The sequence below is a fragment of the Nothobranchius furzeri genome, chromosome 10 (assembly GCF_043380555.1).
Source record: "Nothobranchius furzeri strain GRZ-AD chromosome 10, NfurGRZ-RIMD1, whole genome shotgun sequence".
NCBI classification, from domain to species: Eukaryota; Metazoa; Chordata; class Actinopteri; order Cyprinodontiformes; family Nothobranchiidae; genus Nothobranchius; species Nothobranchius furzeri.
In genome coordinates this window covers 51,553,376-51,581,335 of record NC_091750.1, presented here as the reverse complement: position 1 = coordinate 51,581,335, position 27,960 = coordinate 51,553,376, and the positions used below count along the sequence as shown (strand labels likewise).

The 27,960-nt window shown below is 41.5% G+C and overlaps 1 protein-coding gene across 2 annotated transcripts in view; it reads right to left on the bottom strand.

Moving 5' to 3' along the window:
- Positions 1–314: 314 nt before the first annotated feature.
- Positions 315–27,960, bottom strand: part of nlgn2b (neuroligin 2b) — a 44,637-nt gene continuing 16,991 nt past the window's right edge. Inside the window, exons 4-8 of one of the 2 annotated variants that reach the window (XM_070555326.1) lie at positions 10,348–10,533; positions 7,128–7,393; positions 6,866–7,019; positions 3,637–4,003; positions 315–1,403 (exon numbers count right to left, since the gene is read on the bottom strand). In XM_070555326.1, coding sequence (XP_070411427.1) covers positions 473–1,403; positions 3,637–4,003; positions 6,866–7,019; positions 7,128–7,393; positions 10,348–10,533 — 1,904 coding nt within the window. In that variant the 3' untranslated portion in view covers positions 315–472. The remainder of the gene's footprint in view (positions 1,404–3,636; positions 4,004–6,865; positions 7,020–7,127; positions 7,394–10,347; positions 10,534–27,960) is intronic. The other variant, XM_070555327.1, reaches the window with a different exon arrangement.

The window sequence follows — 27,960 nt, the reverse complement described above, 5'->3', positions numbered from 1 at the left end:
TGTCATCTTTTTACTAAATGAATGGCAAAGTGTGTGGGTATTCTTCGATAAACATTGTTTTGCACTGACACACACACACGCAGGCACACGCACACACACACTCATGAATGGTCCAAACAACCGAGCGACACATCAAATTTCTGACTGATTATGACACCTCGTTGAGGAAGCTACACAGTTCAAGCGGCAAGTTTGGCGACCTTCCTAAGCACCAAACATTCATAGAGCATGAGCAAGGAAAAGCAGTATGTGCCCAGAATTACAAAGGAGCTTTTCAATCAAGTCCCCTTTGAGTTATGATTATAGCTCAGAGGTATTTCACTGCTTCTGATCTTACAAACTGCAGCTTTAGTTGAGGGCTTGATGAAGACAAAAAGATAGAAAATAAGAGTAGAGGTTGGTGAGGGAGGCGTTTGGATGCAGCAGTTTCTGTGGTGCATCTCTGTGAGGGTAGCAGAGCTTGTGCCTTGTCCTATACCCGGGTGGTGGAGTGTTGGTGTGGCAGGGCGTTGTTGCTGTGGCTGGGGACAGGTGTGGAGGACGGGGCTGGGATGGGGGGATAAGTGTTAAAGGGGTGGAGCGGCTGCATGCTGCTGATGGTGCTGGGGATCATGGTAATGGTGTTTGCCGTCATCAGTGGCACATCCTCTGGAGCCCGCCGTAGGGCTAGCGTGTAGTCGGGTGGGCACACGGGAGGCCGTAGAGGTTCCAGGTCACCATGAATGCCACGGGAAGGGAGAGGTGTCCCGTGCTCCAACTCCACCCTCTGCTGCTTCATCTGCAGTGACATAAGCTCCTCTTCCTGACTGAGCGCCAGGTCATTGTGCGGCGGGGCCCCTACGACTCCCATGCCAACACCCATACCCATCATCGTGCCGCGCTGTGGCGAGAGCCGACGGTGTCGTCTCTGCATCAGTTCATGACGCTTATCCCGTTTATAGTAAAGTGCAGCAAAGGCCAGGACATTTAGGAAAAGTAGCGAAGCACCAACAGCTACCGTCACGCTGAGCTCCGTGGAGTAGTCCCTCGTCTCGCTGGGGAAAGGTGAGTAGCGGGGTCTCTCTGAACCGTCAGGCTCGGGCTCTGGTGGGTAGGTTGACATCACCGGGTGTTGGGTGGAGCGCGTACCACCATGAGGGACCTTTCGGCGCCCGGTGCCTCCAGGAGGCAGTCGTGTGGTGATGTCCCTGATGAGTTCATCATGTAAGCTGTGGAGATGAGGCACCAGCTCCAGCCAAAAAGCCACCTTGTTGGCACGATAATTATCTCTGACACGAGGCTTCAGGCCAATATGCAAATAATGCTTGTCTTTGGAGCTGAATTTAGTCCAGATGACCTCCTCAAAACGGTTAGGCTTAGTGTGAATGAATGTTGTGTCCTGAGGAACGGGGAGGTTAGGATCCCTGGAAAAACAAAAGAATCAAGTTAATTTTGTAAAGCTGCATCCGGCGTTCACCACAGAGACTAACGTCACATACAATATTCAAACTGACATAATACTGTGCATCTAAAAACGTGAGATTATTTCTGACATGAATATTAACTCACTCTCCTGATTAACTGTCTTTATATTCAGGATTTCATTTATTCCAATGCTACTATTAGCTGATTGGATAATTGCATGAATTAGCAGGTGCACATGCACAGCTAATGAGGTGCTGAGAAGTTCAACAATCTTTGCCTTCTGAGAAAGAGTCTTGAAGATTTGTCTGCTCTGACACTTACATTTTTCAAACATTTGCCTCTTTTTTTAATTTTCTGCCTCAAGTTTCTTTGTGCAAACAAGAGTAAAAAAGCTATTTCTAGTCTCTGTGTTCCCCTAATTTTTGCAGACACAATATAAAGCACACAACCTGAAAGTTTTGTTTTATTATAATGGTCAGCAAAATTACACGGGCTATTCCTTCTTCTGTTTTATTCTTTTATATTTGGTTTGCATATGCATAAACAGAGCCAGTCTTAAGTGTTTAGACTGATCACTCATATGCAGAACCCGACTACTGATACCTGATTCCAAAACAGTTTCAGTCTAGTTCACGGTCTCCTGCATCTTATCAAAACAACAATCCAACACAACAAAGCCTAGCAACATTGACAACTTCTCGGGGGGTATTCATAGGTAGTTTCAGGTCATGAAGCAACAACAGACAGCTACAATTTATAAGCTTGACTTTCTCAAATTCCAGTCAGACATTGACAAGCCCCTCGGATAAGAAGGGAAAAGTTTTCAAGGTTACCTTCATTTGAACCGCTTTAGATTACCATGACCTGGATGGCTGAGAACCTTCACCATCAACTACGCACAATCTAAACAAACCACAGTGTTCATTAAGTGGACTAACTGCCAGAGGAGATTCACTTCTTGTATGTTTATCATTTATACTTGTAACTGGTACTTGAAGTAGAACATACAGATCTTGGTGGGGTTTTTGACTTGTTGGTTCTGTTTCTATGTATTTTTCCATTTTACTCAAATAACAGTCATAAGTCTTAAATCTCTGAGAAATGGTGTGCTGACTGTGTTTAATGTGTTTACCACAATAAAGAAAAGAACTGGAAATGAATCCATGGCCATAAATACACCTTTGGCAAACTGACTGACACAGTCCTACATCCCTGACTATAGGTACAGTAGCTACTATACTTGCTGGAAATAAGTTGGTAGACATCAGATAAATCTATCAGAGATTTGATTTTGGACCAACTAAAAGGAACTTCTCAACCATTTTGAGCTACCTTTTGCACAAATGCAATAAATTATCATTATCGTAGTCATTGATAGCTTCCTAGACAGCCTTGAGAAAAACAGTGTTTATATCCAACAGGACTGAGAAGCGTACAGCTAGTCTGAGAATAACAAAGGATAATATGTGTACCTTATTACAGCTCTGATCTCTAACATTTTGTAACAGTATATAAGAACGTTTTGTTCAAAACCCTTACAATGACACGTTCACATTACATGATTATATACATGGATGTTTTTCAAAAGGTCACTATTATTATTACATACATGCAGGGGCGGCGTTAGGCCCGGCTACTTGGGCTCAAGCCCCGGATGTTTTATGAAAAGCCCCGGGTCTAAATCGCGGAAGTAACATGCAGTACCAAAGTCCAACAGAGAGGGAGCAGCTGGCAGTAGTTTGTATACAGCCTGCCGGAGCCTCCACCACTGTAGAAGAAGCCCTTCAGCAGCCGGCTTTTTCTACAGTCTCTGCCTGAAACGCATGAGTGAAGATGGACATAAGGACGTTTTTTAGACAAAAAGTACAATGACAGAACCCCAGCTTTGATGAGACTGGTGTTGAATCAGGTTTGTGAGTCTTATTTGAAAATATTTGTTGTGCTGCTGGTTTGCCTAAAGTTAGCTTACTAGTTGTTGGAGAAAAAAGGGAATATTTACTATCATCTCACACTAAACACTAACAGGAACAATACTCTGCCCTGAAAATGCTTAATATGTAACTTCAGATTAACAATTATGTGGTACAAGACAAATATATATGATGTTGACTAGTACGTGTCACGTGTGTGCGCGCGCGTGTGTGTGTTAAGCCCCGGATCTTCTTCAGTCCTAAATCCACCCCTGCATACATGCATCAATGTTGATGCATTTAAGTATGGCCTTTTACTCACCCAGTCTTTGCAAAGTTGGTCCAGTATGTCATGACTACAGCACTGAGCATTATGTCATTCTTGGAGAAGTTACAAGGAAAGAGGTCAGTGGCCCCGACCATGGGAATCCCAAACACATAAGGGATCTCATCTCCATGGGCGGCATCTGCCCAGTCTGGTCTTGCTTCAGTCTGACAGTGGTGGTGGAAGGTGTAGAAGTAAACTGGTGACTGGAACTCGGCGTGCAGTTTGGCAGTGGCAACAGCCGGGGCCACCCACTGGTGGTCCGTGAACAGAGCCAGAAGGGTCTTCCTACGCATGTCACTGTTGTCCCTGTCAGCCCAGTCTGTGTACATAAACTTGATGGTTTCCCTCAGGATATCTTTACCTTGGAAAAAACAAAATTACATAAGTGGGCATATAATGACAGAGTGTATGGCAAAATGTCAAAATGAAGTGATATAAAACCAACATATGTACAGTTAGGAGCGAGTTCTCCCACTTAGAAATGATTTAGGGGTCTGAAATTCACATTGTAATTACATTCCCACTGAGAGAGACTTTTGCTACTACACTTGTTTGTCCCCCAACTAGGGAATGCTCTGGCTCGAAGGGTTAAAAAATCAGGAAATCACATTGTACGATTTTTAAAGAATTTTAAAGACCTGTCACTCTGCATTTAAAAAGTCCACCTCTAGTCCACTCATTAAACACTTCACTTTCTTTTCATGCTCACGCCAATAACATAACTCGGTCAGCCTATTTCCATCTTCGATCGATAAACCATCTCCGCCCCTCCCTTACCCCTCACACTGCCGCCATTATTGTCCACAGTCTCGTCACCTCCCGTCTCGATCACTGCAGTTCACTTCTTTTTCGTCTCCCCTACAAACTCCTTCATAAACTTCAACTGGTCCAGTACTCAGCAGCTCATATTATCACCAGAACCCCTTCCTTTCACCACGTCACCCAGGTTCTCCAGCAGCTTCACTGGCTTCCAGTTAAATTCAGGTCCATCTTCAAGATTCTCCTCCATACCTTCAAAGCCATCCACAACCTCTCTCCTCCATAAATTTCAGACATAAGTATTACCACCCCCTCCCATTCCCTCAGATCATCTTCCTCCCTCCATCTTGCTGTTCCTTCTGCCCGTCTCACTACCATGGGGAGCAGAGCTTTCAGCCACTCTGCTCTCCATCTCTAGTATTCACTCCCTCCAGACATCAGAAATATTGACAGTTTCACCCTCTTCAAATCCAGACTCAAGACACACCTGTCCAAATCTGCCTATAACCTCTGATTTTATTTGAATTGTTTTTTTTTTTCTATATCCTTTTCTTCATTGTGTTTTATTGTTGTTTTAATGTATTTTACTGAATGTATTTTTCCTGTCAAGTGACCTTGGGTGTCCTGAAAGGCGCTTTTAAATAAAATGTATTATTATTATTATTATTATTATTATTGTTGTTGTTATTATTATTAATGTTATTATTATTATTATTTAGGGATGCACAGATGGATCGGCATTTGATCCCAATCGGCCGATAGCACCCCTATCGGTTTTGATCAGAGTTTTCAAAATAGATCAAAGCAGTCCGACAGACCATTTTAGATTAGGTTACATTTCCTTTATTCCCAGATTATGTAGTTTGTAGCACTCATTATAATGTTGTAGAAAATTTCTGGCCAATCCACGTGATCGGTATCGGTGATCGGTGATCAGCATTCTTTGATATGGGTATCGGTGATCGGCAGCAAAAAACCTGATCGGTGCATCCCTATTATTATTATTATTATTATTATTATTATTATTATTATTATTAGTAGTAGTAGTAGTAGTAGTAGTAGTAGTAGTAGTAGTAGTAGTAGTAGTAGTAGTATTATAAGTTTGTGCCTCATCAATGAATTTTAAGCACTTCTATTACAGCAAACATTCCAGCAGTTTTCATGTCTAGTCTAGGCTAAACAAGACAGAAAACATGTAGTAAAGCATCTGATCTCAATAGGAGTTAGTGTTCCAGGCAGATGAATTAAGACCATGTAATACGCCCCATGCCCCAAATGTAGTCATATCTTCAACTCTAAAAACTATAAATTATTAGTTAAATGTTAAATTGTTAAAAATGTTGAACAAGTGTGGCTTATTTGCAAGGGTTGAAATGAAAACTAGCCTTCTTTACCAAAAGATCACAGTAGATGAGCCTGCGTTTGCAAAGTTTGATCTGAATAAACTCCTAGCAAAGAGCAATTTCCAAAAAAGGACCAGGGGGCTCATTTATAAAACTTGCTTATGCACAAATCTGGGTCTGAAAATTGCTAAGTGACTTTCCATGCAAACAAAAATAAAGCTTGACAGAAAAATGTTCGCAAATTTAAGCAAACTTTGGATCTGGCGTGAGAACACATTTTCAGACTTATAGACATCCCCCCATCTCTGAAACAATGCCATCAATAAGCAGGTTTATTTCTATGCACACCATTCATAATATTTTGGCTGTTTATGGTAGAAAGCTGGTGTAGGAGGCGGGATATGACCCAAAAACACCTGAGCACATTTCTCAGACAGGTCTGGTTTGTTAAGCAGAAACTGCGTGGAGCCGTGTGTAAGCTGTGTTTTATAGGTTGGAAAATTATTTTACGTAACAATTTTATTTAGAGTTTTAGTAAGGATTCTACACAAAGTTTTAAAAATGAGGCCCCTGGCCACCTGCAGTCATTGGGTTGACCATTATCTCTTTTCTGGACTTCAACCTGTGAATGCCTGTCTGAGAGCTAAAGATTGGCATATATTCAACCAACAGTACAAATCCCACAGTTGCTTGGCAGCACATTTACAGCTAAATGAAAATAGAAAAAAAGCAAGTTTTTGCTACGGTCTAGGAGAGATCATCAACTGAAATGCTTTGTAGCAGGTGTCACCAACTCCAGTCCTCAGCGGCTACCGTCCGGCTAGTTTACTGTGTTTCCTGCTCTACCACACCTGAATGGAGTAATTTAATCTTCTGCTTACCATGTTTAACTCTGCACAGGCCTGTTAACTCATTCATGTCAACCAGGTGTGTAGGAGCAAAGGACAGCTAACATGTGCAGGATGGTAAATGTATATGAATAAAATGTCAAATGCCTTTCTGCATTTTGGCTGAAGATTTTGTTAAATACCCTATAGCTATAAATGTTTCTCATGCTCTAGCTATAAATATATAAAACAAATAAAAGCAGTAAGAAAGCAGGACAATAGGTAGGATCTGACCATCAGGGTAGCCATATAGATTGTCCACGAAGTTGGAGATAGTGTAGTCGAATGAGGCAGCTGATATTCCATCTTCTCCTTCACTGTCATCCACAAACTTCAAGCCTTCTCCCTGGTTAACACCCAGCAATATGTCGTAGTTGAGAAACTCGCCCTAGGAACAAATGGCAAAACCAAAATGAGCCAAACTAAGTTACATTTTTTTCTTTTAGAAAGGTTATGAATCTTTCTATGGAGATCTAATTGAGAACATCATCATTACCTGTTGCATTAGGATCTCAGGGTCATCTGGCACCACGTCACCATCCACCACAGGACCAAAAGCGATATGGTAGCGTGCTGGTTGGATGTCCTGGTCCACCAGCTCCCGAAAACTCTTCCTCCGTAGGCAGTCCACCAACCCGGCCATGTCTCCCAGAGTGCAGCCCACTTTCTTCGCCAGGATCTTGGTGTACATCTGAGGTCGGTAGTTGACGGACCAACTGGAGATGGCTGAGCCACTTTGAGCAATAGCCCTCTGGAACAGGCCTACACAAAGCATGACATTTATTTTATTTTTTTTTTGGCTGTCACATTCTTGCTCACAGCTGAGAGTCCTTTAAGACCTCACATAGCAACTGCCTTAAATAATGCACATCTCGGAGGAGGTGCGGTTGAAGAATATGTTGCATAAAACAAAATGAAGTAGATATCTTGCTGCTTTTAGTTGCTAGAGAAAGTCATTATGAACATTAGTGACAGAAAATAGAGTGTTTCCCACTATGGATAACGAGAGACAGCAGCAAGAAAAGCAGCCCACGGTGGTGAGCTGGAGGAGGATGAAGTGAGAAAGATAGAAAGAGGGAGAAGAAAGCTGTTTGCGCTGTTGCATCGCTGCACTGTTATGTAAAAAAAGTCTTGCTGTCCCCCTGTTTTATCTGCAGATTCTGTCATTAATAATTAAGCCCCCCTCCACACATGCATGTGCCCCACCTCCGCTCCTCTCCCTGTGAAATCAATTAAGAAGCCTCTTAGCTGCAGCTCTGTCTCCTTAATCTCATCCCTCCTCTGCAAACACATGCAGTACCTCCAAATATATAAGAAACTTTTTCCTGACTTTTTGGTTTCAGAAACAGCACCACATTACAGCCTATTTCATTTATTTTAGATAGAAGGCTCAATCCTGCGAATGACACCATCAATAAAAAAACCCAGTGTGAAAAACTATCTATGCAGAAAACCAAAGAACCTTCATAGTATTTCATATTGTAGCAGCAATCACACTCTATAGTCGCTACTTAGACGTAAGTAAAGACTTATAACCTGGATTAACTGCAACACATCTCCATCTAACAAATTGGCTACTCAGTAAATGAATTGCTGTTTCATGTTTCACTCCATAATCTCTGAATCGTGACAAAAAATATGCTCCTTATCTTGTGCATATTGAGGATTTGCTTCTTTTAGTATATATATATATATATATATGTTTTTTTGTCCAGGTGTCACGATGCGAGCCAGGAGGAGGTTAGGACCCAAGATGCAGAGACTCCAGAACAATACAAGGCAGGTAGAAAAAAAACGTAAAATCCTTTATTTTAATGTCCACAAAACTAAAAGTCCAAAAATATCCAAAGCGCAAAAACCTACATACCTAGTAGCAAAACCTAGTGACCGGGGGGGGGGGGGGGGGGGGGGGGGGGGACGACAACGCCGACACGAACATTGGACCGACAACACACTGAGACGCAGACAGGGTTATATACACAAGGGCTGGGTGATTAGGGAATTGTGCACAGGTGAGACTAGTGAACAGAGAGGAGGAGCACAACGGAGCAGGGGAGGAAACCAGACCTAAAAATGGGGAAGAGAGCAAAATGAACTAAAGGGAGAATACTGAGAAAATCAAAACTAACAGAAGACTAATGATAAGTGAGGTGACTAAGGGAAAACGTGAAGGAAACCTAGAGAGAACCTGGAGGGGGCTGGGGAACCACAGGGAGGCACATGAGGGGGTGCGGACAAGGAGACACATGAGGGAGATGCAGAAATGAGGGAGATGCAGAATGCAGACCATGACACCAGGGTTACTTTGACAGTGTGAAGGTTAACACTAAAGTAATAACATAATCTGAGTTCTTGGTGGGGTTTAAAATGAGATTCTCTCTCTCTCGGCTCTGCTGACCACTATCACATCAGAGGATTAGTGATCAAACATCTGGTGGGTGTTTTAGAGATGTGAAACTGGCAGTTTAGTGCAATACGTTATATTTATTCACTCCAAATGCCCAAACTGGTCTGAAAAATTCTACGTTTTGGCAGATCCCCGGCTACGTGTGGACAGGGCCTCAGACTCCATACAAAAACATCAACGGACCTTCTGTTAGCTGCTCAGTTGCTAGCATGTTTATTTAGATTCAAAGCAAAGAATTGGAATCTGATTGTTCTGAAACCATTATGGCGAAACTCAACGAGGTCACATCAATCCTAAATGTGAGATTCTGAAACAACAATGATGGAGGTCATGTTTGTAGCTTTGCATCGTTGACAAACATTCTGATTTGGAACGTGTATTATGTGTAGAACATATCATCAGAAACAATGACCATAAGTAAGAAGCTTCTACTTTAGTGAACATCACTGAGCTCCTTCATGTTTATTAGGTTTGTACGCACTGATTCAACTTTATTGTTCTAGTTTTTTAAAGTCTAGTTAGTTTTATTTTCATCTGTTTTTGTTGAAAAAAAAAACCTACCAAGATAAACTTCCTTTCACTTACTTTAAAAAGTCTGAAGAAGGAATCCTGAGACAAAATGTCACCAGAACTACTTATTTTGTGAAGCAACATATTATAAATCTTTAAGGGGTTTTTAAATTACAGAAAAACATCCAAAGTGTTTACAGCATGAAAATATAATTTTGAATTGGGTTGCACAATCCTGGTCCACGTTTGTTGTTAGGAATTATCTGCCTAAAACAAGCTGATTCAAAAAGTCTCCATTCATGATATCACAAATGTGAAATTTAACAGTGAACCCACTGTAACATTCAAAGAGAGAGCTGTTGCTGGTGAAACAGCAACTCAATTCTCAGCCCCTCGCAGGTATTGGGGCCTCTCAGCTTATAGCAGCCAAAGAAGGGGATGGGTGGGCGTGGCCAGCTCCAGCTTGTTTTCTTAAAGCGACAGACAACTGAAATGACTCATTCTGGAAGGTACCAAAACTGTCAAGAATGAAACTGCATAAATCACTTTATTTGAGAAGGACTTGGAGTAAAGAATTTCATGAACATGTTTCGTGTCGACCATAGAAATATTATAACAAGTAAACAAGTAATATTAAGTCCCCCTGTGTTCCACATAAGGATAAACTAAGTACCATAAAAAGTGGTGTTATTGTGTATTTTTTGATCAGTTGAATTAAAATTTTAATTGTGCATATTGGTGGATTAATTACTGACTGATTTGGACCAACAGTGTGGCAATGGGACTAAAAGAACCTCACCCTCGGAGTGGTGGGAGAGGATGAGAAGGTTCACACAGGCGGCGCCAGCGCCAGAGCCAAAGATGGTGATTCTCTCTGGGTCTCCTCCAAAGTGGCCAATGTTTTCATTGAGCCAGCGCAGAGCCTGGATCTGGTCCAACAAGCCATAGTTCCCCTTTGCAGACTGGTCTCCTGTGCTCAGAAATCCTGCAGGATAAACAAAAACAAACAGAGAGAAGAAGTGAGAAAACGCAGGTAACGTGTGAATGAAGGAGAGGCGAAGCCAGTTTTATTTGGGTTTGTCCTTTAATAATTCCATTCGTGCAGAAGATGACATCTTGTCATTGTCATGGACTTCTCACCCACCATCTTACTGCGAGTCTGTGGAGATTTCACACAAAACACACTCACCAATGTACTAACTTGTGATGCCTACACTAAAAAAATACAACCCAAAAAAACAAACAAAAAAATCACACCGAACACAGCTAGGGGAACTTGCCAGAGAGCAACAGAAGGCAGGTTTCACCTACTTCCTGGACCCACATTTCCACAGCAGGTGCACACCCACAACCAGATCAAACAAACTGAACATAATGCCACACACACACACACACACACACACACACACACACACACACACACACACACACACACACACACACACACACACACACACACACACACACACAAGCAGAATGCTTTGTTCTTTGGAGAGCACATTACAGTACTTTACGTGTGTTCCAAGTGAATTCACCCAGAATCAAATGCAGCTTTTTAGCTTTATTACCGTTTGGGTGACTGTAACTCTCATAAAACATGCAGAATGACTCAAATAAGCTGCTCGCTCCTCAGAGTGATGACTGTAGGAGTGGAGGAAGTGATGACAGGAAAATGTTTCCAGGGTTTTAACCTCCACTCCTTTACTGCTGAGATGGGCTATGACCCAGAACAGAACAAGACAGCTACAGAAACTGAATAGATGGATGCATGTTTCTGATTTGGACAGCTAATGTCAACTCGTGTTTGGTCCTTCACTTGTTGTGTGTGTTTCACAGTTCTTCTGACTGCAACTGAGAGCGAAGCTCCTAAACTAAAGACAGATTTTAGCTGTGATTTGGATCTGTTACATACTCACAAAAAGCACGAAGCGCTCTCGTCTCGATTATGTTTGAGAGGAATGATTTGGCAGTAATTCGAAGGAAAATAGAAACGTCTGTCCGAGTCAGTGTCCTTGGGGGATGGGGGATAATGCCCTCACTTTGTCCTGCTAACATGTTTCTGTGGTGGCTTTCAGCTCTCATCTCTAATAACTAGCTGTGATTAATGATCAGGAGCCCAGTTTTCCTGTTTTTTCCCCTAAATTTCACAAGCACAATTTACCAGTTACTGGGTCTAACTGGCTGTCAAAACATACAGTCAAAGGATAACCAATTATTGCTGTTTGTCTTTGGGGAGGCGTCTAAATTGATTTTTACTATTCTGAAAAATGATTAAATATAAAAAAGTCAAATCTAACGCTACTGGCCTTGAATTATTACAATTGTAGACGTGAAACACTGAGTATTTTTTGGCCAACAGGGATCAGCACAAACAATGATAAAATAAACTACAAATCAAATGGATAATTTAAATACTTTGAAGTGGATTTCAGAGGAAATACTTTAACAATTATCTCAATGGATAGCTTTTTGAATGACCTCAGTTTGGAAAAATAGAGATTATTGGACTGAGCTGGCTAGCTAGAGGCTAGTCAGAGTAGGACCAACACCAAAGTGGTTTGCTCAGGATATGCAGTGATACTGTGTCACCATAACACACCACATCACCGCATGTCTACATCCAATGCTTTCAAAAAATGAAAACAGGATTTATTTTTTTTACCTTGAGTATGCTAAAATGGTCTCATTTCTAAACTAAACATACTTAGTTTAAATGTAAAAGCCTTTAAGTTTAGGATAAGTTTTAAGGATCATTTAATATTTACTAACTTAGGAGATCTTTACTAACAAAAAAGCAACGGTAAAGAGTAAAATATTACATTTTATCCATTAGTAAGATGAAACTATTTTTTTCTTTTGATTATATTCAAAGGCCATGTTTAAATGTCATTTTAATAAATCTGCCATCATATTTCTTTGGGTTGAATATTCCAAATTCCTCCTTTTGAGCACTTTCCTTAATAATTTTGTAAACAGTTTGTCTGCACCTCTGAAAACATGGCGGACAAATTAGTGTTGCACTGTTGGTGGCCTGTTGGTGATCAGGTATCTTGATCGATTACTACTGTCTTAACACAACATTATTCTCAATAACTTCAGGTTATTTCGTGGTGATTCAGGAAACTGTTTTTAAAAGCCTGAATGTTTTATACTGCATGGTTATTTTTTAGGGTTGTGTGCTTTTTTGCAGCAGAATGTGGTGGCTGCGCTCTATGTGGCACAAACATCAACAGCAACTATGAGCTAAAACAGTTAAATAAATCTTTGATTCTCAAAACCAAGAGCATTCACAGTGCTATATAGTCAGCAAGATCTTATTGTTGTAGAAGGCAAGAAAGCTGTCTGAGAGCATCACACATCCAACGGCATGGCTGAAAGGAAAAAGAAACAGCTTTGAATTGGCCAGCAATAAGGTCAGACATAATTACCTTTAAAAACCTGTTTAAAGGGAGAAAACTCCTCATCAACAATTAAAAAATGGGTCTTTGTCAAATTGCAATTCAGTTGCATTCAGTTTCCAAGTGGTTCAACATTAAGAGATGGACGAGTGATTCTAGCTACTAGGAAACGTGAAGAAACATGTCAGCATGACAACAAGAATCAGTTCCTAAGGCGTCATGTGTAAATATTAAATAAATATTTCAGCTTTTTTAAAGAGTGTTTCTGTGTAGACGTTATAAATAGTTAAAATCTTACATGGTTGTTGACAAGAAGTTTGTTATTTAGTAGCCCAAATATCACCAGATGATAAATGTAGAACTTCCGGTGCTTCTTGGGGTCAAGTACGACAGGAATGTCATCCTGTGGACAAAATACTGGAGTCCATCTAAACAAACGAGTTTGCTCTGAGCAGTTGTTGCCAGTTATGGACCAGTGTCAGAAGATTCTGGCTGGCAAACAAACACAGTGAGTTGAGAAGTAAATAAAAACCTCTCACAGTGATACTGAGTTGCTGGTAATTAAAAAAAAAACAGTTAGAGAGATTTTTAAAGAAAACTTTGTTTCTAATTAATTGTTAGCATTGTTAGCTCAGTGTTAGCTTTTAGTCTTCTGCACCCAACATTAGTGTAATACAAAAAGAACGCCGTAGCTTCTCAGGGGTACAAGAAATTCCTTCTGGGCCATCCTTTAACTGTCTTCCACACTGTTGCTTTTTGACAGCTGGTGTCGGATTACACATGCAGGTGCAGAAGCATTTACAGGTGTAGACTTGGTGACCCCACAGCCTCAAATAAGATCGGGTCTAGAACCAGGAAGCATGCAGGTGGGACAGATTGATAAAATAATTCCCACTAGACTAGACACCTCTGCTGTTGGTGACTTTCAGACTTAATAACCAGAGCTGCGTAAACAAAGATAAGTTGCAAGACTTTAACAAATTTTCAACTCAGAATCCTAATTATTTGTTATAAATTGAATGTAAAATGTGGATAATAGAACATCCTACCTGCGCGTGTCCACAGAGCAGGTACACAGAGCAAACAAACTCGACCCAGACGCCGCTCCATCAACACCTAGCAAAATGTGCCATTATCCCATACCTGTGATCACTAGCTTCAGAGGAAGGTCACACACAGCAAACCACTTTCGCAACCTTCAAAACCTCCGCTCGCTAAAATCAACTCCCCCCGAAGACACCCACCTGTCTATGGGACTGTGGAACTGCCAATCAGCTGTAAACGAAGCTGACTTCATTACTGCATATGCAAACCACCTGTCACTTGATGCACTTGCTATCACTGAGACCTGGATCAAACCATGTGACAATGCTACCCCATCTGCTCTCTCAGTTAACCACACTTTCTCCCACACTTCTCGTGCATCTGGCCGAGGTGGTGGAACGGGCATGTTAATTTCCAATAAATGGATATATAGTCAGTTGCTACCCATCACTAAATACAACTCCTTTGAATACCATGCCATCCAGGTGACTGTACCGAAAAAATTCTTTTTGGTTGTCATATATCGTCAACCAGGTCAACTCAGAGACTTTCTTGATGAACTCGACACCCTGCTCTCCTCCATTCCTGAGCACGTCTGTCCCACAATGGTCCTTGGAGACATGAATATTCACCTGGACAATCCCAGCTCATCAGGATTCCTGTCACCAATGTCATCATTTGATTTAAAACTAGTACAAAGTCCTCCAACTCACAAAGCTGGAAAAGCACTTCACCTCATTTTCACCAGAAACTGTGCCATAGACACAATCTCTGTCACACCGCTGCATCTTTCAGATCATTACTTCATCCATTTCAGCACGTCTCTACAAGGGAGGTCCACTGCTTCCTCCCCAATGGTCTCATTCCACCGCAACCTCCACAATCTGGCACCCAACTACTTCTCCTCTCTTGTTGCCTCCACTCTTCCATCTCTCAGCACATTCTCTGCTTATGAAGTGAATGATGCCACCGAGTCACTCTGCTCCACACTCTGCTCTTGTCTTAACAACTTGTGCCCTTTAGCCACTAGACCTGCTAGATCCCCTCAGTCGCACCCTTGGCTAAATAATACCCTCCGGTCTTTATGCACCAATCTTAGAGCTGCGGAATGGAAATGGAGCAAAACAAAAGATCCTGGTGATCAATTGAAATTTCATGAATTACTGTCCTCATTCTCTACCAGCATCACTGATGCAAAGAAAGCTTTCTACACTGACAAAATTCTCAGCTCGACTGACTCTCAGAAAATATTTTCAACATTCAAAACTCTGCTCGCCCCTACATCTCCACCTCCTACCAACAATCTATCAGCTGACACCTTTGCCTCATTCTTCACTGACAAAGTCGCAGCGATAAGCAAACTGTTTACTCAACTGGCCACTCCTGAACATTCACTACCACAATCTCCTTCAAGCCCAACCATCTCAGGCCCTACTGCTTCATTTTCCTCTTTTTCCCCTGTCACTGAGAACTGTGTGTCCAAGCTTCTCACGTGCAGCAGCCCTACTACATGCCCACTTGACCCCATTCTGGCTAAGCTGCTCCAAGCTATTGCTCCTACAGTAGCCACAGCAGTCACACATGTGATCAATGCATCACTGGCATCCGGTACATTTCCCATCTCTCTCAAGCATGCTCAGGTTAAACTGCTGCTAAAAAAACCATCTCTTCCTCCTAATCATGTGGAGAACTACCGACCTATCTCTCTCCTCCCTTTTCTGTCCAAAATCATTGAAAGGGTGGCATTCAAGCAGATCACAAAATACCTCTCACAAAGCTGTCTGCTTGACCCTTACCAATCTGGGATCAAAAAGGGCCACTCCACTGAAACTGCTCTGTTAGCAGTGACCGAATCCTTAAAAGAAGCTAAAGTGACAGGCAAATCCTCAGTGCTTATCCTGCTCGACTTATCGGCAGCATTTGACACTGTCAACCATGGCTTCCTTTTTCCGCACTCTCTACCATGGGCATCACAGAGAAAGCACACGCCTGGTTTGAATCGTACCTCACAGGACGATCATTCAGTGTATCTTGGCTTGGACAGTCCTATACCGTGCACCATCTTGCCACAGGAGTCCCCCAGGGCTCTGTACTAGGACCTCTTCTCTATGCTATATACACCACCTAACTGGGTGAGATCATTTGATCACATGGCTTCTCCTACCACTGCTATGCAGACGACACCCAGCTCTATCTGTCATTTCCACTGGACGACCACACTGTCTCTGCACGAATATCAAACTGTCTCTCTGACATATCAAAATGGATGAAATCCCACCATCTCCAACTCAACCTCTCTAAAACTGAACTACTTGTCATCCCAGCAAAACCATCCATAAAGCACAATATCTCAATCCAGAATGACTTCCTATCTCTGGCTCCTTCAAAGGCAGTTTGAAATCTGGGTGTTGTGATTGATGAACACCGGGCCTCTGTTGCTCGTTCATGCCGCTTTGCGCTGTATAACATACGAAAGATCAGACCATACCTAACGCAAAATGCCACCCAGCTCCTGGTGCAATCTACTGTCATCTCCTGCCTCAATTACTGCAATGCTCTTCTTACTGGTCTTCCAGGCTGTACTGTGAGACCTCTTCAAATGGTCCAGAACGCAGTGGCGTGTCTGGTCTTCAATCAGCCTAAAAGAGCACATGTCACCCCTATGTTCATTGAGCTCCACTGGCTACCACTAGCAGCATGCATCAAATTCAAATTGCTAACACTAGCATACAAAGTCCGAGACGGTACGGCTCCCATCTACCTGAATCCTCTTGCAAAGGCTCACGTCTCTGCACGGCCGCTCCGGTCATAACAGGATTGTCGGCTAGCAGTGCCTACACCACGCTCAGGACAATCCAGACTTTTCTCATGCATCGTTCCACAAATGTGGAATGACCTTCCAAGCACTACCAGAACTGCGGCTTCCTTTTCAATTTTCAAGAAACTCCTGAAGACCCTGCTCTTCAGAGAGCATCTTCTTAACTAGCACCTTGCCTGCACCCGTCCCCCCTCTCTACTGTCCACTCCTTGTTCCCTACTCTCCATGACTGATGTCAATGTTGTTGTTGTTATTGTTGTTGTTAGCCTCAAGGGCAAAATGCCGATCACTTGTAAGTCGCTTTGGACAAAAGCGTCTGCTAAATACAAAAACATAAACATCCCTGTCGTCAGCATGAACATTAAATAGTAATGGTGCGGAGTGGCAAAGGGAATAAGACCTTCAGACCCTTTGTGAGACCATATGCTGGTGCGGGTGACCGTGGGTTCCTCATAATGCAAGACAAATCTAGACTTCATGTGGCTGAAGTGTGTCAGCAGTTCCTGCATTGATGCCACGGACTGGTCAGCCCGTCTCCAAACCAGAATCCAATTCAGCACACTTGGGACATCGTGTCTCGCTCCGCCCATCAGCCTGTAGTGTGTTTTTCCCATGGGTTGATAAATATGAATTCCATGGATGTGTTGTTTAATTTTGGTGTCAGCAAATTCGACTATGTAAAGAACATATTTAATAAGAATATTTAATTCATTAATCTCTAGGATATCTTACTTTTGTGTTTCCATTATTTTATTGAGCAGTGCACACAGCAAATAATATAGAATAGATTTTAAAACACGTACGAATGGCTAAAATATTCATAACACTGCCAAACACCTCCTAGTAGTCCTGTCACTATAACAAGTGGATGGGGGTGCATTTGGTTGCACTTTTGCCTTGCGGAAGAAGGTTGCAGATTGAAAACCCAACTTTAGTGTTTCTGCTCACAGTTTGCATGCTTTCTCCCATGCATACATGCATGCGTGCATGGGTATTGTCTGGTTTCTCTCACACAGGTCAAAACATACATTTTAGGCTAATTAACACACAATTGTGTTGATAAAGTGCTTTCTACATAAATAAACAACAAATCACTTATCAGAATAAGAAAAGAAAATGTTTGTGTGCTTAGTGACAGTTTCTGCTTCCTTAACCCTAACCCTAACCCCGTATGCAGTCCATCATAAAAATATAAAAAAAAACCATATGGAAATAGAGTAAAAGACCCTTGTTAGATCTTCAGCAACGTCAGTGAGGTGAGATGGAACTAAACGTGAATAAAACACTGTGAAGTTCGGCATGTTTCCATGTATGAGCACTAAAGATGACACGGATAGCCCAAGTAAATGAATTTAACAGTATGTTCCTAAGGGCAGCTGGAAGAAAGTAGGACAGCAGTAGAGTATAGTACACAGGAACAGATGGTGAGCATGACGGAGAGCAGGCAGTAAGGATTTTATTGTTGATGATTCTAACGTAAGTGATGATTCCTGCCGAGCCACGCCTGGAGAGAGTCCAAATGTTTGTCTGACTTGTTAAAAAAGTCAATATAGTTGTTTACATTTTCAACAATGACTTCTTGTTAGGAACACAAAATCTGCAAATAAAAGCAATGATTATGTAATAAGAGGAGTGAATTCTGTCCCATAGCAGAACAACGATGATTAAAATGTGATGAAGAAAAAAAAGGCTACCTAATTTATGAGAAACCACAGCCACTCTCAGTCTCTGTCCTGAATGCCGTGTGACACACCGATCGCTTTCTAACAGGTAAGATATTACCAAATGTATTCATGGCATTTTATTAAGCAGTTACTGAGAAACACAGCCATAAAAATGGCAGGTTAAAAGTTTGCTGTTTTCATGTGTCCTCACCACAAATAGTGTTCAGAGTGCTAATATTGTTAGCAGTTAGCTTAGTGTTGTAACGTAGCGTTTATACCTTATTCAAATCAACCAAATGTACCAGAAATTTGGATTTAAAAGGCATAAAATGTTAGTTACAAGTAGATTAAAGCACAGGCTCATCATTAGCATTATCAATAGCATTATTATTGTGAGTTAATGAATTCAAATAGCACAACTCACTGCTTACATGAGCAAAAACAAGACAACAATCATTTAAAGCTTCTCTGGATCACTAAACAGTTAACCAGCCTGAAATAAAATAGCTGGAGGCTTCCAGGCTTATAAAAGGCTTTCATTTGGTTTGCAGTGTAATATGAGGCATGCAGCAAAAGGCTGTTTGTTTTGCCGATCGCTTTAGCGCTGAGTAAATCCTCCACAGTGTATGAAAAGTCCAACTTTTAAAAGTACATGGTCATAACCTAAAGGAGAATGTACTTTTTCACAATATTGCATCTGTGCCAGCCAAGTAAAATCTCATTGTTCCATCATGCTTTTGTAGTTCAGCGAAACACTTCCTGTCCCCCATTTGAATTTTGGGTGACTGCAGAGTCACGTGAGACGCAGGAGATAGGTGTAGGACACATTTTAGTGTTCAGCCTGCATATAAAACTCTATTTCTAATCAGAAAATAATAATTAAAAAATATTTTTTTAGTCAACCACACCTTCAAAGCAGAAGTGGTCTTATTTTACTTATTTTTGTGAGAAATACTGCAAGTAACCAAGGTATATGTTTAATATTTCCTGTTCAGTGGGATTGTTTTATTTGTGTTTAGTTTTTGGGATCATGCCAGCGATCACCCAGCTATTGGCCTGACGTGACTCTGACCCGGCCATGTATCACCACTGACCCACGCTGCTCATCGGAACCACGAGCATGTGGAAGTGTCTGCTACCCGGCCGAGCGATGAGCAGCAAGCCACAGTTGCCTGGCAACTATCCAGGGCTACTGGCAAAATTATACGGACAGACACTCACAAAAGCACTCACACAATCATTTAGGCACGTTCTTATTCAAATACACAACAGCTGAGTTCAAGCTGGATGCTGTTGAGTCAGAGAATCACCTCTGGCTTGAATTAGCGCCACCTGTCTTTCCTGATGAGAACGACATAAAAGGATAAATGTTTAGAGCATCTTCCACCATGGAGCGTTAACTCTCTCTTTCTTACTCTTGTAGTAAATTTTCCACCTGAACCCCTCCACCCCTGCTGCTGAGTTGGGCTTCCTTCGGACTTTAGTGCTGAGAGCAGCAGTTTTCGAGGCTGAACTCATGCATATTCAACACTCGCTTTAGGTAACAGCTAAGAAACTGCGAGGAGAGTCGTCAACCTCTCGGTGAAGACACAGGACCGGGAAAACGAAAGGGAACTGAAGCGAGCAGTGGAGGGAGATCGTCACACAGTGTGGTCCTAAATTCACCGTGAGATTAGATGTTCCCTTTTTAAAAAAAGCTGTGACATCATAGAGTGTGGCACAAAAAAAAAACATTCAGCCTATGTGATGAGTCATGGTAAATCTCCCTGTGTTGCATCAACAAGAAAGTGTGCAGCAAGAAAACAATACATTAAACTGATGTTTTTGCTTTGAGAAAAGATGGATGCATTATAACAAAAACCTAGTCCACATCATATGATTTACAACGTTTAGAATAGGATATTAGATCCAGATTTATTCAGTTAATCCTTGTAGACTGAAACGCGGTAGAGTGAGATGATTAAATCTGTTGAAGAATAAGAAAATACACGTGGAAAAATACTTCTATGAAACAAGTAACCTGAGAATAAACATATAGCTGATCAGCTGATTAAAAAACTGTTTAGCTAAAATTTTGTGTTAATAAAAAGTAAACATATATATATTTATATATATTGATTTTATGAATGTTAAGTATTATTTTTGTTTTGCCACCTTTTTACCGTCACATTAAAACCAGTCATATTTATTCCCTAAAGAGAAGTGTCTTTTTATATTCTCACATTTATTTTTATATTCCCTGACAGATTTATTCACTGTTTGCTGCTTAATTTATTCCTTTTCATATTTATTTTCACTGTGTTTGACAGATTCTGTGGGCATTTCTGTTATTCTTAAGAACTGAGTCGTAGACGGGATCACCATCTGACAGCGTGGTCTTTAATTGATCTGCTCACAGCTCATCCAGGACAGCCTCTAGACAAAGACCCCGAACAATCACGGGGTGCTTTCTTTTATAGCCCTCCTTCTCGCACATTCCAGTTCACTGTCAACAGACGAGAACCAGACCTTATTGGGCAGTACATCTCGATGGAAGCTATCAGTGCGTTTACATGCAGCCAGTAACCCTTTTAAAACCCGAATATTCACAATAACCTGGTTCCGCACGGCCATGTAAACACCACCAAAAACCCGGATATGCTCATAACCGGGTTTTTAAAAACCCAGTTACTACACCTGGGGTAACCCTTTTCTAACCCGAATGTTTGGTCGTGTAAACGCATATTGGGATATCCCCATCAAAGCGTGTGTTCTGCGCATGCTCTGTTCGCAAGGAATTGTGGTCTTTTGAGTAGCGAGACGTCTTGTATGCGCCAGAACACCGGAAGTAAACAACAAGTTGGGAGCAACATGGCGAGTTGCGGCACAGCACCACACTTTTGGAGTGACGAGGAAACTAAAGCGCAAACAAACGTGGTCGCTACCTCTTCCAAACTGGGAAACATGTTGTTGTTTTCACAGATACCGGAACAAGAAGAACCGGAAATGACGCATATTGCGTCTGGACGTAGTCCATACGTCCTGACGCTACCCCAACGTCCGCATTTAAATCGGGTGATGCAAGTTAGGGGTAACTCTTTCTATTTATGCTCGTAAACGGGTTATTCTGATCAACTCAGAAACCCGAATACCGACCTTAACCCGATCATAACCCGGATATTGGCAGCATGTAAACGTAGTCTATGAGTGGAGACTTTTGGCTGGAGTTTACTGTTAACATGTCAGACAAGCATCCGGCTTTACCGGAAGCACATCTCAACAGGCCAAAACTGGAAATTCCTTTGGAGCTGATGGGAAAAACAGCACACGAACCTCCCATCAGGTTTTAACCCAAAGACTCACAATTCAGCTCAATACATTTTGTAGATGACCTCTTGACCTTTTCGGCGACGAATATTCATTCTCTCTGGTGGCGCGCCTATATTTCTGTGGTTCTAATCACCTTTATAAAAACCCTTTTCAGAAATCCAAAACTGTCACTCAGACATCTGAGTGTTGGACTACTGAGACATCTGCGGAGTGATCTTTAGACCGAGGCAAGTGACTGTAGTGGGTCGCTGGCAAATATCTCTGTGTGCAGGACAGAGAAGAAAGAACAAGGGCATGGGGATTAGGAAAAAAAGAAACCCTCAGACAGAAAACAGGCAATAAACTGAATTTTGCCCCAAGCTATTATCAGACCTAAAGTGACACAGGTGAAAAGGACAGAAGATGAAGCGTGTGTTACATAATTTCGCTGTGACATCACAGGAAGGATGAGACTTGTTCAGATTTTATACTAACACTCAAAGAAAAATGTGATTTAAAAGATAAACTTACTGAAAGGTGCTATAAAAATGAAATAAAATAAAACTGTGGGACCGTGTGAAACTTTCCTGAGGACTGGACCAGAAGGGATTATATAATACTGTGCGAAAAAAAAAGAAAAACCTAAGGATTATCTTTAATATCTAAATGCAACATTGTAAGAATATTAAAGGATAAAAAAGCGTATTTCTCTCTGGGATCTGTCGATGTAAATTTGTCTTTCTTATCAACACGGGCTCCATCTGAAGGCCTAGTGCTGGGTTCATTTCAATTATGTATCATATCTTATGTCAGGCATACCTAGAAATAAAATCATTTCATAACTGAGCTTGTTTCCCCTGAACTCGAGGAATTATAACATAAAATTCATGCACAAGGTCATGCTATTTTTTTCTTCAACGACAAAGCTCAGACAGCATTACTCATAGTGTCCACCCAAAAGAAGACAAACATCATGTAGAAATGAATAAATGTATGAAACCTGAAATACTTTGTGACATAATGATGTTTTACAGGTTTTTGAGTCAAGATACGATTCAGAAATGACTGTTGATAAAACTCATGTTTCCAAAAAACTGAAAACAGATTCACAAAAGTTTATAGTGAAAAGACAAATCTGATCTATAAATCTGATAAATTAGATTTTTGGAACATACTCATTAGTTATATTGGTTCCCCAACACCATTTGGTTATAAAAACTTACTTTTTGGAAATTGGAAATGTAGAAAGTGATTATCTTATGTTTTTAAAGGAGTGGCTGACTGAAAAAAGTTTTTGAATGTTTTTTTTTCTGATAATAATCAGTCACTCTGAGATTTTGATGCAGGCTGAACATAAAAACAGTCTCCTACACCTGTCTGCTGCATTAGCATGAGGACTTGAAAATCCTCACAGATCTGTGAATTAGCAATCATGGACTCATTGATCTTGACTCACGACGGGAAAGGCTGTTGTTGGTTTAGCGTCCAGAAACAGCAGAAAACATGTCGGCTAGTAGAAGCTAACCGTTAGCATTAGCAACTTCCCCACATAGCAGAACTCCTTTAGGCTTGTGTTATTTGTAGAGATAAAACATCCAGGTTGCAAGTCAGTGGTAGAGTCGTGTTGCTATTAGGAGAGATGTCCAAATATCAGGAAATAAGACTAAGAGTCCAAAACCTGTCATCTGAACCTCTGCTCTGATGTAGGCAACTTTTAGGTCCGAGGTACGCCGGTGTGACATTTGTCATTTGTCCAAAAATCTCTTATCAATTTCAGATTCACGTGTTTTTTTTCCACATCCGACATTAGGCTAAACCAATGGTTCCCAACCCTTTTTCATAAGGAACTTCCTCTCCTGTGTTCAAGTCAACCAAACATGCTGTCAGGGTGCCTCTGACCCACCCTCAACCCCCCCTAGATCTGCTCCTGCTCAGATGACAAACTACAAATTTCAAAGGCTGCTGCTGCCTGTACTTACACTTTCTTCTTAGCTAACGCTTTTGCTTCTATAGACTCCCTGCATTTTTATAAATGCATTTTTGTAATTTCACATTTACAGCTGGTTTTGGCTCTGGGGTTTACATTCCTGAGATGTTTAGTCTGGCACACATTTTTAATTTATCTAAGGTCTGCTAGTTTATTGTGCATACTAACATCCTCCTGTATTCTCTTGCTCTGTGTGTCAGCTGTTCAGTTACTCCACTGCCTCCTTTACTGATAATAGTACTTGTAACAAATGCAGTATTGCTTTTGAGCTAAGTGCCTCTGAATTGCAAGAACGACTTTACACCAATAAAAACAAAATGCTAACTGCTGAGGCTCCATTAGCTGGTACAGAAACATTTAGCTTATCTGATCTTGATAGCAGATCCTGTGAAGTCAGGGACCTCAGGCCGGCGAGTTCAATGGAGACATGAAGTGAAAGTCAAGCCTGTGGTCTACCGCTAACCACCCCGTGTTTCACACTTTCCCAGAAGAAGCTGTCTCCAATCAAGTTAGCCATCAGGCTTAAATCCAACCGTAGTTTAGCTCTTTATTCAGCAGCACATCAGAAACATGGGAGCGTGACTACTCATGTTCTTTAATAAATGTCTAAAGGAGTGTTTTGAACAAAGTGTGGAGGACAGGTTAAAGGTCAGAGTTCATGAGCATCACGTCCTGGAGGAAGGACTTGTTCCTCAGCTTTTTTGTTTGGGCCTTAAGGCTGCTCCAGCGTCTGCCTGAAGGAAATGAGTTATAAAAATCTGGTTGTGAATGGCCAACACAAACCCCTCCACATGTCATGTAAGGTTTGTCGGCCTAAAAAAGCCTCATCAGGCGTCAAACACGTCAAAATAAAAATATCAGCTAACTCTTAATAATAATGAGTAAAGGTGTGAAAGAAGTACAAATTGGTGTGTAAACAATTAGTTCTGAAAATTGTTACTTGTCATTTTTAATTAAGTGGCTGTAGTTTAGCAAATCTGAGCAATTAGTTTGGTTTTACTAAGATGCTAATCAAACAATCACAAATCCTTTCATCAGATGTAGAAGATTCAATCAGGTCAGTTTACTTGCTGACTTGCAGATAAAAAGAAAGGAAAAATAAAAACAGTAGAAACTGGGAAGAAACTGTGGTGAAATGTTTCCACGAGATGCGTTTCATCTCTCTTCCTGAGGTTAAAAATGTTCTCCCAGCCCACGATGGTGGGCCTATCCCTGGAGTCCATTAATTAGTTAATTAGTTAATTAGTCCGAGCAGATGGCTATGCAACACAAATCAGACGGCTCTCTGAGCATGGAGCAGGAGAAAGGTAAGAGAAGGTGGGCAGAGAAGCGTCTTCAGTCACGAGTCCAAACCTCTCGACTGACTGCACGCAGCAGACATTTTCTTCTCTTTCACCCATTTTATTGCACAATGCCTGAGCGCTTCATAAATTATTAAACAAATTCTTTCAAAATTATTATTTGCCAAGCACAAACACATTTGGGTCACGGGTAACATCACAGCATCTTGTAGGAGGAAGCAGTGGTCAGATTGCAGCGGCCATTTATCCCAATGAATACTTTGCTCCAGTGAAGATTTTAAAAAGCATTTGTGGTTTATTTTTAGACTGCTCCCATCTCCCCCCTTATGTTTCCTCTCCCCTCACTGTCTCTCTGTGTTTCTCCCTCGCTCATCCGTCTCCATCCCCCGCTCTCTCCTATTACCCTACTCCTGACTTTCCATCCCTCTTAAAGGCACAGGCATTGTATGAAATGAGGTTGGCATGTGTAAGCTCCTGTGAGTGTAAGTACAGGATAATGCTAAAGATTAGAACATAAAACCATTAAGATGCAGCGTACCTCCATTTCTCACTTATGCACGGTGTCAGAGAGGGGGGCAATGAAAAATTCAGTCGGATGGTGTATTGTTCATAAAAATGTTTTTTTTTTGCAAGCAACTAATGACTGCCCGCACACTTGCAAATGCCGTCACATGCACAGTGTGCACACAGGCAAAAGGCATGCTTATATACAAACACACACACACACACACACACACACAAGGATAATCGCCTTAGTACAGTAACCCATTTAAAGCATTCCTGAGTGTGTGAGAGACAGCACACTTTCACCCACATACCAAACATTTTTTAACAATCTTACCAGAATCAAGGACACTATCATCCCTCACAATATCTCAGTGGGATATATCGCCTCCTTTATTTTTAAATGCATATATTTTTTTTATTTCCTCTGGAATTTCAGGGCTATGCGCTTAATTTAAATGCATGGGTGATCTTTAGACATCGGAAATATGAATCACAGCACAGATCTCAGAATTAATCAGGCACCTTTTCTGCAGGACACAAGGTCAAGGTGTTCATCGTGGAGGCAAACGACAATATTTGGGATTGTTTCGCTATCTGATCTCAGCGGCGATCTGTCTGGAAAGAGCTGAAAGCCAGCCGGATAGATCAGCAGGTTCAGGTGCGGCTCGATTCATAAAACTTTCAGTTCGTCCTTGTCCTCGTGCCTCTCGGCCGCCACTGTCAATGACAGTGTGGATTACGTTGCCCTCTGTTAATACCCGCTGCAACTGCTGGACTCCATCTGAAACAACTCCAGTTTCTCTGTTTATCATTACAGTGATATGTTGAAACAGCCCCGATGCAATAAACACGATCTGATTACCCAACCTGGCAACGATGAGGACTGCCGCAAATAGTCTTTGTGCAAACAGCTCCGGAAGATGATGGAGAATGTAAATACTTGACTTTCCTGATATCCAGGAACACAAGGACTACACACACACACACACACACACACACACACACACACACACACACACACACACACACACACACACACACACACACACACACACACACACACACACACACACACACACACACACACTCACAAAACAACTCAGCCCAAACAACCATTGCAAAGCTCCAAAAGAATGGAAAAAATAAACATAAACATTTTTAAACACAACAGCAAAAAAAACATCACTTTTAATTGGGTGAACATACACCTAAAGCGCTAAGTTGTCAGCGGTGTTTCAGGAGTAAAGTGGTTCCGGTCCTCGTGCCTCTCTCTCTGATGGAGAGCATATTAATACATATTTTAATTAAAAAGACAAACAAAAATGTCCCATTATGTTCAGCCCAATTGAACACAGTGACTACACCTATTTGTTGTTGGCTGCTGGCAGATAACACTGTCCTGTCTCCTGCTACACTATCCATGATCGGTGGCATAATTAAACCGAAACAAGTTTGAATCATAGCAACAATCTTAAAAATGGGACGTTGAAGTAAACCAAAAATCTGCAAGGGTAAATATAGAATTATAACGGATTGGAGTTCAGCTTTGTGTGATATTTTCTTGTGCATTCTTATGTTGGCATAAACGCAACGAAACCAAGCATTGGCTAAAATAGATTAAAAAAAATGTGAATTACGTAGTGAAAGATACAATAACACAAAAAGATTGAGAATGTTACACCGTACTACTAAGGTAAGGTTTCTGCTAAGATGCTTTGGTGTGACCTTTTGGTTGTTTTTAATTATATGCTAATCTGTGGCATTTATTAATAGTAATAAAGGTTGGTCCATGTTGTGTTCTGTTATACAAAAAGCCAGCAATGACCAATCAGTTGGTAGAAGAGAAGTTAAGTGCCTGCCCCGTAAGCGCAGGGTTGCAGGTTTGTGTAGCTATGAGTCTGTCGTGTTGCTGTGTCCTTGGGCGTGACCTGCTGATGGTGGTCAGTGGGACTGGTGGCATCTGTGTATGGCAGCCTCGCTCCTTCACTGTGCCACCTGTGTGTGAATGTGGGTGTGAACGGGTAAAGGGCTGTAAAGTGCCTTGGGGGTTTGAAGAACTCCACAAAGGCTACATAAATAAATAAAGGCCATTTACAATTTTACTTTATGCTAGAATGACAATGATTGTTTGGAAAGGGGTGTTTTGGCCACATTTGCCCATCTTAATCATTTAAAGTGTGAAATATGAAATAGACATGTTATAATATCCATCCATCCATTTTCATCCATATATCCAGGGTCGGGTCGCAGGTGGCAGCAGCTTAAGCGGAGAGGCTCTCCCCAGCCACTTGGGCCAGCTCCTCTGAGGGAATCTAAAGGCGTTCCCTGGCCAGCTGAGAAACATAATCCCTCCAGCGTTTCCTTTGGGTCTCCTCCTGGTTGGACGTACCCGGAAAACATCACCA